Below are 13,940 nucleotides of genomic sequence, written 5' to 3' on the forward strand. Positions count from 1 at the left end.
TAGTCAAGTGCTATCCTCCTATAACCAAAATTTTGTCTTCCATTTATCAGAGACACTAGTTTTGATTTTGCATTATTCCCTTGCTTGCAGTGCATTCTGAAGATAGGTCTGTTGGTGTGGGGGAAACAGGTAGGACAGGAATAGACCACTTCACTGAATCTACATGTTCTGTACCTTTTATAGATGATCAAAACACAAGTGACTCCACTAAGAGTCAGATCAAGCCATAGATATTTGGAAGATGACACTATAGCCTGCTTTCAATGAACACCAAGAGGTGCCTGGTATGCTGGAGGAGGGAATGAAAGTCCCAGTAAGTGGGAGCAATGTTATTAAAGGAATAGAAAATTCTACCAACACCACAACATGAAATAGGGATGGCTGAATCGGTCAATTTCAGTCCTCCATTTCTCCTTTTTTCCCAATCTTAAATTTTGTTCTCCACATTTCCACATGAGTTTGCAATAATTTTTATTAATTTAAAAACTCCTCATGAAAACTCACCAGTATTTATACAAATACCGGATAGACATTTTTGTAAAGCTATTCACCCAATTTAATGCCAACATTTGCATGTTTATGCACACTTTACCCTAATATGTGCATTTGTATACACATTACTTGGCTAAAAAACTGCGCTGCAAAATCTCAAAGGACTGCTGTGTTCACGTACTGTTTTGGTTCACATACTGTTATGAAACGTGAATTGGGTAGGTCTGCCTTTAAATGTGAACTGAATTGAGTTTCTCCCCCATCTGTAACCAGGAAGCAGGTGAATAACTTGCTTACTAGATTACCTTATTTCCAGATAAACTGGCTACCCCACAGCCATTCAGGAATAAAACCAAAGTATCGCCCAGATACAGAGATGCTTCTGAAGTCTCATTACACATCGACTGAAACACGTATGAAGTAGGGGGAGAAAAATCTTTGCTCTGAGGCCCTTTTATTGGGGCCATATTTGCACCATCCATTTAAACCACTATGATATGATACCACTTCAAACAATCATGGCTTCCTGGCGCTGAAAGTTGTTAGGGAACTCCTGTTCCCTCAACACAGCTACAATTTCCAGAGTGGTTTAACAATCAATCCTTCTTCCCAGGGAACTCTGGGAATTCTGTGAGGGGACTAGAGCTGTTCAGTCGACACTGCAAAGAGCAGCAATGTAGTTCGGAAAGCAGTCACATTAATCCACTTGTAATAACCTGTTTTCTTGTTGCTATTTTTCCTGATATTTAAAAAGGCACTCATACGCTTCATTCCATTTTATACTAAGTCTCCATTATATACTGTCTTTTATAAGCACTAAAGGCCTTGAAGCCACTATTAGTGTAAAATACTGCTGTATTAATATGGCAACTGCCTCCCTTTAATCCAAATTACTTTAATTAAAAAGATAAAAATTTAAAAAGCTCCAGACAGCTCCTTACTAATGAAACCATCAGAATACAAAAGAATGTTTAAACAGTGAGCTGGATGGTTGGGGAAAAAGTAGATTCCTTCAGAGATTGTTTTAAGAAAATACTGCAGTATATAGAAAAAAAATGTAACTTCCAGAAAAGCAGGAACAAAGGATAGAGAATTCAAGTAACCTACTCCCAAAAGAACACATTTTGAAAAAATTCTTCTAGTAACACTTCATATTTTGATTCCCCCCCCCCTATTTAGAGTACATTGGTAGCATCAAAGCACAATCTTGTTGAATATTTTGAGGATATGTAGAATCCAGGTAAATGCAAATAATAGTAAGTTCATATTTTTTTCTGACTATGATTTGGTTACCTAACTTATGGTGCAATCTGATACAATGTCTACTGAGAAGTAGGTCCCACTAACTTCAGCGGGGCTCACTTCCTGGTAAGGAGATAACACCCAAACTTTCTCAACAGTTGGTGAATTTCCTTTAATCTGTTCTATACTGTGATCAGTGAGTTTCCTTCTTTCTTAATCTGTGGTTTTGTTTAAAGGCTGTGTGGCGTTCTTCCTTTTGGTTCCCAAACAATATTTGAAACAAACAAACAAGAACAAACAGCAGCTAAAAAAGCCAATGCAATTCTGTGCTGCATCAATAGGAGTATAGCATCTAGATCTAGGGAAGTAATAGTACCACTGTATTCTGCTCTGGTCAGACCTCACCTGGAGTACTGTGTACAGTTCTGGGCACCACAGTTCAAGAAGGATACTGACAAGCTTGAACGTGTCCAGAAGAGGGCAACCAAAATGGTCAAAGGCCTGGAAATGATGCCTTATGAGGAACGACTTAGGGAGCTGAGTATGTTTAGCCTGGAGAAGAGAAGGTTAAGGGGTGATATGATAGCCATGTTCAAATATATGAAAGGATGTCATATGGAGGAGGGAGAAAGATTGTTTTCTGCTGCTCCAGAGAAGCGGACATGGAGCAATGGATTCAAACTTCAAGAAAGAAGATTCCACCTAAACATTAGGAAGAACTTCCTGACAGTAAGAGCTGTTCGGCAGTGGAATTTGCTACCAAGGAGTGTGGTGGAGTCTCCTTCTTTGGAGGTCTTTAAGCAGAGGCTTGACAGGCATATGTCAAGAATGCTTTGATGGTGTTTCCTGCTTGGCAGGGGGTTGGACTGGATGGCCCTTGTGGTCTCTTCCAACTTTATGATTCTATGATTCTATATCATAATAGAATGGATTTAGTTCCATGAGACTCCAGGGAAGGAATAGAACACTTAAAAATTAAAGCTCAAGAAACTCACACTAACAAGCAACATAGGATGTGGTTGAGTTGCTTCTCCTATGCATTGAAAGGGTATGCTGGTTAGCCACACCCCTTGCCACCTGAGGGTGACTTGTAGAAGTCAGTTGGTGGTTCACCATACCTCAACCAGTGTGATGTATCATCAAAGTATGAAGAACCCCAACAGAGTCCTCAGAGAATTCCTGCTCCCAGCAAACAGCTTCTTCCAGAGTCCCTGGTTAACAGAAAAGCTCGCCTCCCCCGCAGTTCAACGAAAAAAGGTGTTTATTGTCTCCAGACTCAAGACAAAGCTAATCACAGCTATCTATTATAAACCATGGGAACATGGGTGGCGCTGTGGTCTAAACCACAGATCCGCTTGGCTTTGATTGGAAGATCGATGGTTCGCATCCCCACGACAAGGTGAGGTCCCATTGCTATGTCCCAGCTTCTGCCAACCTAGCAGTTTGAAAGCACGTCAAAATGCAACTAGATAAATAGGTACCACTGCGGCGGGAAGGTAAACAACATTTCCGTGCGCTCTGGTTTCCATCACGGTGTCCCGTTGCACCAGAAGCGGTTTAGTCCTGCTGGCCACATGACCCGGAAAGCTGTCTGTGGACAAATGCCAGCTCCCTCAGCCTGAAAGCGGAGATGAGCGCCGCAACCCCATAGTCTCCTTTGACTGGACTTAACCGTCCAGGGGTCCTTTACCTTTACCATTTACTATAGACCTTTATTCTGGTCTTTAAAGTAAAGATACATATGTACAGAGAGAACTACTAACACCATCAGTGTGCTTGCGAACTCTGCTGTGTAAAAAAAACCAACTACTGCTACTACTACTACTACTACTCACAGTCTCTTTCCCTGACTCTCACAGATTCAGAGTCAGATCCTGACAACAAACAGGACGGCATCAGGACATGCAACAGGACCTAATGAAAGCAATGCCCTAGAAACTATTATACCCATCTCTACATTCCTGAACCAATGGAAGAGTGAATGACTCAGCAAGTCATATACTCAACCTCTCTGGGGTTGCTGTGGTAACCCAGTGTACCCAGCATCCTTATCTCAGAACGTGGTGGATGTGGTCCTCAAGACATGAGGCCAAGCACTGTGTAATTTAAACCACTGTTCACATTGCACCACCATGGCATGCTCAGCAGCCGCAGCTGCCAAAAATACTACTGTGCATTTGACCAATGTAATAATAATAATAATAATAATAATAATAATAATAATAATAATAATAATAACTAGAATATCAAAGCAAGCATAAAAGAAACAATTCAATTAAAATGCAGATTAAATACAATGTTAAAATTCAATTTTAAAATTAGGAATCTACAAGTGCAACCTCATTTAAATATCTATAGGATAAAGCCTTAGGGGAGGGTAACACCATGGTCAGACTGAGTCAGTCCAAAGGCCAAGTGGAACAGCTCTGTCTTGCAGGCCCTACGAAAAGAGGATAACTCCCGCTGGGCCCTAGTCTCCTGAGAGAGAGCGTCCTACCAGGTCGGGGCTAGTATTGAGAAGGCCCTGGTCCTGGTCGAGGCCAGTCTAACCACCTTGTGACTCAGGATCTACAGTATGTTATTATTTGTGGAACTTAATGTCCTCTGCGGGGCATACCGGGAGAGGCGGTCCCGTAGGTATGTGGGTCCTAAGCCGCATAAGGCTTTAAAGGTCAAAACCAGCACCTTAAACCTGACCCTGTACTCCACTGGGAGCCAGTGCAGCTGGTAAAGCACTGGATGAATGTGATAAGGAGTCTTGCCGCGGCATTCTGCACCCGCTGGAGTTTCTGGGTCAGTTTCAAGGGCAGCCCTGCACAGAGCGAGTTACAATAATCAAGCCTAGAGGTGACCATCGCACGGATCACTGTGGCTAGGTCAGACTGATAAAGGTAGGGGACCAACTGCTTAATGTATGAAGAAGCTTAGCATGCATACATTGGTACACATCTATTTCAGACTTATCTGTTGTATATAGAGTACTGAGGAGGGGTTAAAAGGAAAAGGTACTATTGTAGGCAGTAATATCAAAGATAACTTTCATTTTACAGGAATCAGGAATAATTTTAACATCAGGTTTAACATCTAGTCCAACATCCTGTTCTCACAGTTCCTGACCAGATGCCTATGAGAAGCCTGCAAGCAAGATTTGAACACAAGAGCACCCTTCACCCCTGTGGTTTCCAGCAACTGATAATTTTCTCATTTACAGACCAGACCACCCCAACACCACCCTAATGGAAAAATGCAAGGTGCACTTAGTAGCTGCAATTTTCAACAGACCTCTCACATTCTGTTATTTTCTTGCAATTTTAACACTATATAAACAACCCAAGGAACCTGTGGGTATAAACTGAGACATTAAATACATTGGAAATGGAAACTTTGTTTTACTGCCAAATATTTTTGGGGCACAATCTGCTGACCTTTCCTCTCATTCAGATGCCATTCAAAGGAATGGAAGCTCCTTGGTGGACTTAAGTCCTGGATTCCTTTGCTGAAACATTCACTCCTTCTATAGCTCATTCTTATTCTCTCCAAAGCGCCCGTCAAAGAATCTAAATCATGACATGGGGAAAGGTTAGACAGGCATTCAAATTTGTCTGTCACTGCAGGAGAAGTGATGCAATGTAGGGACTGCAGCAGCAATAACAGTGAAAATCTATCATTCTTACTTCTTCCAAGCACCCCTCCCTGCAATACAACAGAAATGCATCTCAGCAGTAAATTCTTCTAAGAGCCCCTTAAATCTATCATGCTAATTGCAAATGTGGAGTAGCCATTTGTCTTGTCCTAGAAGTATCGTAAGACGCAGATTTGTGCTTTGAAAAGTTTCAAGGAAGAATCCCTAGGCGGCTCATGGCATAAAACTCTATAGACAGTAGCGACACTGCACTAGGCTAATCCTTCCGAAAGGACACTGCAGAGCAGTTTAGTTTTTTTTTAAAAAAAAAAATTAAAGTGAGGGAGATTGGTAGCAATCAAGAGCATGTTCCTGCCCTGTGTATATGCAAACAAAAATGTGTTTGTTTCATATGACTATTGCGTTTTAGATTCAGGGAGAAAATTCCTATCAAACAGTATTTTTGTGATGAGTAATCTGTTGCTGTTTTTACAACAGTAACAGCAAAACGCACCAGTCTGCACAAAGTGTGAAGTGCAAAAAAATATTCACAATGCACAGTAACCATTTCAGATTACAGTAGTTCCAAAAATATGATGAAAGGCTGCCCTCTTCAGCCAAAACTTGGGAAAAGGGTGCCAAGAGGCTCTAAATGTCCTTTAGAGCAATTATTTGGGGAAAACTTTGTTAAATAGTCTAGATTCCACTGTACTGTACAACAGTTAACTCCGCTGAAGTAGGAAATAAATGCATTCAGTAATGTGTGTGTAGTTATCTATATTTATACACAAAAAGTGGGGAAGCTGGTGTACAACAGAGATGGCTTAAGATGCTGGTTAATTAGAACGTAAGACAGCATCAATTTCCATTCTGCCCCATATTTTATTTTCCATGCGCCTTTTCTGTATATCCTCTTTAATCACCACCATGGATTACCTTTTGGTTTTTGTGTGAGGGTAAATTTAGATACTTGGGAGACTCAGGCAGAAGCTGAACAAATAAGAAAGGTTTGTTTTACAGAGCGAAGTTGATAAAACAAAGGCTGTGTCAGGAGAGAATTTTTTTTTCAGGAAACAGTTATTCATAATTATACTAAATATAGTAGATGTTACAGGCTTCTAAATCAGGTTGTCAATGCACAGCTTCTTTTAAGCTTCAGTTGCTTACGCTTCAGTTAGATGTTACAGGTTTCTAGACTAGATGGTAAACGCTTAGCTCATTTGGAGTTATTTTGCTTCAGTTCCTTAACTTGATTGTTGCATAGGTGTTATACAGCTTAATACTTTGGTTCCTAACGAAGGTGGTTACTTTCCATCAGTTACCCAACCTTTTAACAATCACACTCCTGAGGTACTTCTAGCAGTATAACAGACCAGGGGGTCCCCACACCCCTCTTAACTGGTTTGGAAGCCTTCCTTTTCTGAAAAACCTCTCCGCTCCTGACTGAAATGAGACCTAAGTAGACTGTAACCTCACAGCTTCTACTTCTCCCGCTCAAACTCAACTTCTCAGTTAACTCCTGTCTGAATACTCTCCCATGACACTGAACACTGTCTTCCAATCTAAGCTCAGAGACTCCTTTCTCTAGCTTCAGGTATTTTCCTCAGAGTGGATGTTGCACACAGACCAGAACCAACTCACTCCCTTCAACTATCTGAACCCTCTCTCAGAAACTGCTCCTTTTATTTTCCCTCCCAAAGTTCAGGCTCCACCCCCACCTCCAGCTAGAAGTCTCGATAGCCAATCAGAGAGCAGCTCCAGCACTCTGGCAGAATTCTGAGTAGCCAATCAGAGAGCGGCTGCAGCATTCTGAGACGCTGCATCACCCAAGTCTGGTCTAGCTCAGGTGTCCATCACACCTACATTTATACTCAATTGTTCAATGGGGACTGGATTTATTTCCACGTAAAAAAATATTTGAGCCCAAAGGAACCCCTCTCAGCCCACTGGGCTATCAGAGATTTCAGAGCCGTGTCAGTCATGGGGTATGTTTGTAAGGGAATTAGTAGTGAAGACATTGGGGAAAGCCTAGATTGCCCTTCTTTCCCATACCATTAGAGTGGCCCAGCCATAGTGATTTTGTATGTTCATTATCAATATGCTGTGATTTTAATGATTGAAAGGGCAGTGTCGAAAGAGGGCCTTAATTCAACATTTTTTCTCTTCCACAGTTATCCAATTCTTTTTCACTCAGTCTAATGGCAAAATGTAGTTAAACACATACTTCATTACATGATTGTTACGTCATTGCACACCATTCATTTCAATGCAAAGGAAACCCATGCAAATTGGGAAAGAAGGCATTGATTGATTTCTGTTCTAGACATGGACAAATAAGCAAACAGCTGCAATTTCTGTTCCCCTTTCTGTGTTGTTGTTGTTCTTGTTGTTGTTGTTGTTCTTGTTGTTGTTGTTTGGGGGGGTGGAATTCTCTGGCATCTCTACTGGCAAATCTGTTCAAATCTTGTCCCTGCCATTAGCTCCCTAGGTGGTCTTAGACAAGCCACTGTCCCTGAACCTCAGTCCTCATCTGCAATAAGGGCAATAATAATACTGACTTTCATTGCGGGATTGTTGTAAGGATTGCAGGACAATAATGAATGTGAAGTGCTTTGAACACCATTTTGTTTGTTTGTTTGCTTGCTTGCTTGTTTGCTTGCTTGTTATCCCGCCTGTCCTCCCAAAGGGGTCCAGGGCGTAAACAACAAGCCAAAAAATAAATGAAAACATATTGAAAACAATTACAATACAAACCTCAACTTTAAAAGGATTGTTGGAAGAGTAGCTGCCAAAAAGACAACAGAGACAGTGACTGATTCATTGCTGCTTATTTAGTACGATGACTTATTTAATTGCTTTTAAAAAATGTTTATTAAAAAGCAATTGGTGGGGTTTTTTTTAAACTGTATCTCTTTTTGATTTTTGGTGTGAGCCGCCATGGGTCCTGTACTGGGGGAAAGCAGGATATAAATGTGTGTGTGTGTGTGTGTGTGTGTGTGTGTGTGTGTAGAAATCAAATGTTAAGCATTATTAAACATAAGTGTTGCATTAAAGCTGGGAGTAGGAACTGTGTTGACCCCCAGTTGTTCTTTGATTACAATTCCCATAATTCCATGCTGGCTGGGGCCGATGAGAGTTGGAGTCCCCATAGCTGAAACGACACAGATTCCTCATACCTATATTAAAGGATGCCTGGTTAAGTTACTTCCCTTCCAAATACTCTACGTGAATATTAGTGGGACAGCTAACCATGTGCGGAAATGCAGAGCTGCAATTAATGGACTTGTTTCAGTCTCTAGTGTTTACTTAAACTGTCATATATCTAAGTGCCCTGAACAATCACGTGAATTTTCAGTAATTGGCTCTTATCACATTTGAATTTGTAACAGCTATGATCAGCCTCATTTATTTGAAGCAAAATTGTCATTCTGGGATTTTACAGCTGTTTCTAAAAAAAAACCCCTAAAATGACAATTTAATTATTATTCACTTTATATCTATCATGCATTGCCAACATCTATTTATCACAACAGAACCAGGGGTAGAAGTCAAGCTAAATACAGGCTTCTCTATGAAGTAAATTTGATGCTACAACGTCTAGTATATAATTCACATATTTCAATGACAAAAATATCTTAACAAGCTGACTATAACTTCCCATTTCAACATCAGATGATAGAAAAGAAATTTTAATTGCAACAGAATAGAATGGACAGTAGGGACATGTTGTTTGAATGGTCTGGACCTTTTTTTAGTGATCAGGCTGGAATAAGCACTGCAATTTTCTTTTGCGAATATACATCATGTCTTCATCTGAAAAAGAAAACTAAAGCAATTTTTAGTCAATTGTGGGTTATTGTTTTCTGTAAGTTCCCTCCCCCATGTACTCCAGGATTGTAAAAGGTGCATAGCCCTCCAGATTTTGATGGACTCCATCTCTCATCCATCCCAGCCAGTATAGCCTGTGGTCCAAGATGAAGGAAGTTGCAGTCCAGCAATGCTGGGGGCGGGGGCAGGAAACACAGGTCCCCCAACCCCTGCTATACTCAGGTCTACAGTTCTTCCAATCCAGTATAACATTCACCGCTGTAGTGTGCTGCATGAACAGTGTACAGACACGAATCCATTCATTAAAATGAAAACAGATCGATATACACCACCAGGTAAGAGATTGTGTTTCCTACACCAATATGAATGGAGCACTTTTTGCGGGGCAGGGCAGGGTGAAAGACTTGGTATGTACTGTGAAGGATTAGTGCCTACAAGAAACTGATGGATTGCGCATTTATATCTCTGATACAAACTTCCTGATTCTGCTTGCTTGTTTGCTTGCTTGCTAGAACTTTAGTTGGGACCAGATGCAAAACGCTGGTTCAAGGGGCACAAAAGAAGGGTGTCCATGGGCAGAATAAGGGTGTGCAGGAGCAGAGTGTGGATCCAAAATCGTCCCCTGACATGCACCCAAACCTGGAAGAAAACTATGCCCACCCCAGGAAGTGGTGTAGTCCATTGCCTATTGTTCCAAATGGGAAGGAAATGGTTTTTTTAAAAAGAAAAAGAAAAACAGAAAAGGATAGACAAATGCAAAGTTGTGCTCTACCCTTATTTTCCCCCTACTGGCGAGTGTCCAGAGGATTCTGGGCAAGGCAGATATGTACCACCTACAGCCCCCCTATTAGCACCCCTGCAGTCAGCGAGCACCCATGTTTTACATGGGAGGAAGAGGGAGGCCCAGTCTTTTCATACAAGTTGTATAAAAATATAGTGTTCTTACATGAACCAAGCGTATCCCCAGTCTCGAATTTCCTAATGTCAGTTACTGGCACATTATTTTTTAGTGAGGCTTGGTGGTGTCTTTCCCCCATGGTTTTCCACATGTTGTTATATGAGTATGATACGTTAGAAGCTGTAAAAAGAGTGAGAAGTCTCCAGCCATTTTGGACTGGTAGTGTCTGTCCTTCCTTCCATATTTTGCCCACAGCATTTCAGTGTCCTTTGTTTTGGTCACTCTTTCCTATTTCCTGCTATTCCCTGGCACCAGGTATGAGACAAAACTACTACAAGGTAAAGTTTATGCTAGATAGAAGGAGACCAACAAAGCTCTGAGAAGCTAATCCAAGATTAAATACTGTAAGGTAAAGGTAAAGGGGCCCCTGACCATCAGGTCCAGTCGTGACCGACTCTGGGGTTGCGGCGCTCATTTCGCTCTATAGGCCGAGGGAGCCAGCGTTTGTCCACAGACAGCTTCCGGGTCATGTGGCCAGCATGACAAAGCTGCTTCTGGCGAACCAGAGCAGCGCACGGAAACGCCGTTTGCCTTCCCACCGGAGCGGTCCCTATTTATCTACTTGCACTTTGATGTGCTTTTGAACTGCTAGGTGGGCAGGAGCTGGGACTGAGCAACAGGAGCTCACCCCGTTGCAGGGATTCGAACCGCTGACCTTCTGATCAGCAAGCCCTAGACTCTGTGGTTTAACCCACAGCGCCACCTGGCCAAACACAATACTGAGATTTCCCCTCACTTATCACAATTGGGATGTTTAGGAACAGTGGGATGGAAATGGATCAAAGATGAATTTACTTTGGAGGGAAATCATACATCTGTTAAATTAGGACTTCCATTTTTAAAAAAAGTTCAAATGAGAAATAAACATATTTTAAATGTTTTATTTTCTGCTTTAATCAGTTCTGTGGTCCAAAATTAACTACAGTGACTTCTCTGTGTTAAGGCATAAGCTTTTGCAGACACTGCTTAGAAATTATTATTATTTTGGAGTGCGAGTCTCAGCTGATAAGTACAAATCTCTTTCTGCTCTGTCACTTTTGTCAATTCCCTACTGATTAAGATTCAGAATAGTGAGCACCCCAGGGCTATCTCCCCATCTAGGCTGCCTCAAACTGTACAAAAAACAATAATATATGAATGAAACAATTAATCAAAAGGAAGGCATGTCATTCACAACCATGCTTTTAGATTATCTCTGATAAAATGCCAATCATATGGAAATAGGCTAGGGACACTGAGTATGAAAGAAAACCAATGACAGGAAGATAGAAAATGTTGGTTTTTTTGCTCAGTTGAGCCATTTACCTCTGTGTAGCCCCTACACACACCATCTTGTTTGCCTTTCGAGCTCACTTGTACAGGCCAGCTTATATACATTGTTTTACTTGAAATATTTCTAAACCACCCTCCCATGTTCCTTGAGGCAGCTTGCAAAAACTCTTACATCCAAACCCTATGAGGTAGGTTAATCTCAGATATAGGAGTTGGCTTAATATCAAGTTTAGTGTAGCAGTGGCTAGTTAGCTGAACAAATACCTGGATGGTCCAGGATAAAATCCCTGTGCAGCTGTGGAACTATCTAGGAGGTAAACGGGACGTGGGTGGTGCTGTGGTCTAAACCACTGAGCCTCTTGGGCTTGCCAATCAGAAGGTTGGTGGTTTGAATCCCTGTAATGGGGTGAGCTCCTATTGCTCTGTCCCAGCTTCTGCCAACCTAGCAATTCGAAAGCATGCCAGGGCAAATAGGTAAGTAGGTACCACTGTGGCGGGAAGGTAAGTAGCATTTCCATGAGCTCTGGTTTCCATCACAGTGTGCTGTTGTGCCAGAAGCGGTTGTCTGCCCCTGTACTTGTTATCGTATTGCCTCAAAAATCTATTTTTAACAGTAAAGTTATATTAGTACATTAAAAAGAAAAGTCAGACATAAACAACATAAAATATTCATCCCAATCAGCTATTCATATTCTTAGATTGAACTAAGCCAGTATAAATTTTGTAAACCTACTTAGTTGTTTCATCACAAGCCTCTAGGCACGACGGGTCCCCTTCTACATCAAGAGGGCCCCATTAAACTTACTTGGTTGTGGCGGCTGGGAGCTACCTACCATTTCAGTGTTCCACGATGCCTCAAAGCAGGCATGCCCAAACTTTGGCCCTCCAGATGTTTTGGACTACAATTCCCATCATCCCTGACCACTGGTCCTGTTAGCTAGGGATCATGGGAGTTGTAGGCCAAAACATCTGGAGGGCCGCAGTGTGGGGATGCCTGCCCCAGAGCAATGCTATCTCAGGGGCAGTAGCAGAAAATGAAAGCAGTCTGTGCCAGCAGGCTATCTGTTGGGATCCCAGCAAATGCCCAAGGATGCTGAACCTGCCCTCCAGATAACACTTACCAAAGTGAACTTAGAAGAAGAAGAAGAGGAGGAGGAGGAGGAGGAGGAGGAGGAGGAGGAGGAGGAGGAGGAGGAGTTGTTTTGATTTGATATCCCGGTTGATCACTACCCGAAGGAGTCTCAAAGCGGCTAACAATCTTCTTTCCCCTCCTCCCCCACAACAGACACCCTGTGAGGTGGGTGGGAATGAGAGACTTCAGAGAAGTGTGACTAGCCCAAGGTCGCCCAGCAGCTGCATGTGGAGGAGCGGAGACACGAACCCGGTTCCCCAGATTCTACCGCTCTTAACCACTACACCACACCACACCGCACTGATAGGAGACTGATTTGGTAAGCAGTTGCTCTTACTGTCAACTTTATCTCTGAGATTGTGTTGGAACGCTCTGGCTTAACCTAACTTCATCATAGGGGAGTTTACTTATTATCGCTCATGCTTGAACCAGCAAGAGAATTTAAGTACATAGGTTTTGCAGCCACTTAATATGGCAAGATGGGGGGGCCTGTGGTCCTCTGGATGTGGTTGGACTCCAACTCCCATCAGCCTCAGCCAACATGATGGAAGTTTGTAGTTTGGCATCATCTAGAGGGCAAGAAGCAGTGGCAGAGCATGGAGAGGGCACAGGGGTGCCTGCCCCGGGAACAAAATTATTAGGGGCAAAAAAATTCAGCACCCCATGCTGCTTCAATAGAACTGCACACTTCTGTCACTGGGCTCTGTTGAAAATGGCTTCTTCCTGTGAACCAGGAAGTGACCTTTCCAGACAATGGACTCTTCTCTTCTTATCTCTGCGGCTACAATCTCCTGGATGACACGGACCACCATTACACAGTTGTATGAGCGTACATATTCTGTCTGTTTCCCACCCTCCCGCTTGGCAGTGGCGGAGCTTAATGCTCCGGCACTGGGGGGGCAGAGAACAGGTGGGGGCGGGGCTGGCAGGCATCCTGGGGGCATGGTGCACCGCCTGCAGGGACGTGGCACACCGCCTATGGGGGCGTGGCGCCCAGCGCAGGTGGGGGACAGCCATGATGGCACCCCACCAAGATTGTGCTGCCGGGGTTGGTGCACTCCCCGCGCACTCCTCTTCCTCCGCCAGTACCACCCGGCACCCCTGGGCACTGGCAACCCACGCTATGCCACTGTCAAGAGGTTCCCCATCCATGTCTTATGGGGTGGCAATGGAGTGTATTTATGCTGTGCTGAGCAGAGCTGTTACAAGCATACGCTTAGAATTAAAGACATACTGATTTTGTTGAATTGAAGTCTTTCCCTGCCTTCATGAATTTATAATCCTCCGCTGGCATTAACCTTGGGTTTTTAAACAAGTCACCTATTCTGAATGTTTGTTTTAGGGGCAGCAAACAGTATATATTAAGTAGTCATATAGAAACTGAATCAAGCTTG

General features: G+C 42.7%; 1 protein-coding gene across 4 annotated transcripts in view; it reads right to left on the reverse strand.

The window, feature by feature from the left end:
- The window catches only part of RBMS3 (RNA binding motif single stranded interacting protein 3), a 755,586-nt gene that overhangs the window by 649,218 nt on the left and 92,428 nt on the right, over positions 1-13,940 (reverse strand). The window contains exon 1 of one of the 4 annotated variants that reach the window (XM_035130057.3): positions 5,160-5,371. The exons of the other annotated variants lie outside the window; for them this stretch is intronic. Coding sequence (XP_034985948.3) covers positions 5,160-5,171 — 12 coding nt within the window. The 5' untranslated portion in view covers positions 5,172-5,371. Of the gene's footprint in view, positions 1-5,159; positions 5,372-13,940 lie in introns of those variants that run through there. 4 annotated transcript variants of the gene reach the window in all.

Source organism: Zootoca vivipara, chromosome 11, assembly GCF_965207765.1.
Source record: "Zootoca vivipara chromosome 11, rZooViv2.hap1.1, whole genome shotgun sequence".
Classification (NCBI taxonomy): domain Eukaryota; kingdom Metazoa; phylum Chordata; class Lepidosauria; order Squamata; family Lacertidae; genus Zootoca; species Zootoca vivipara.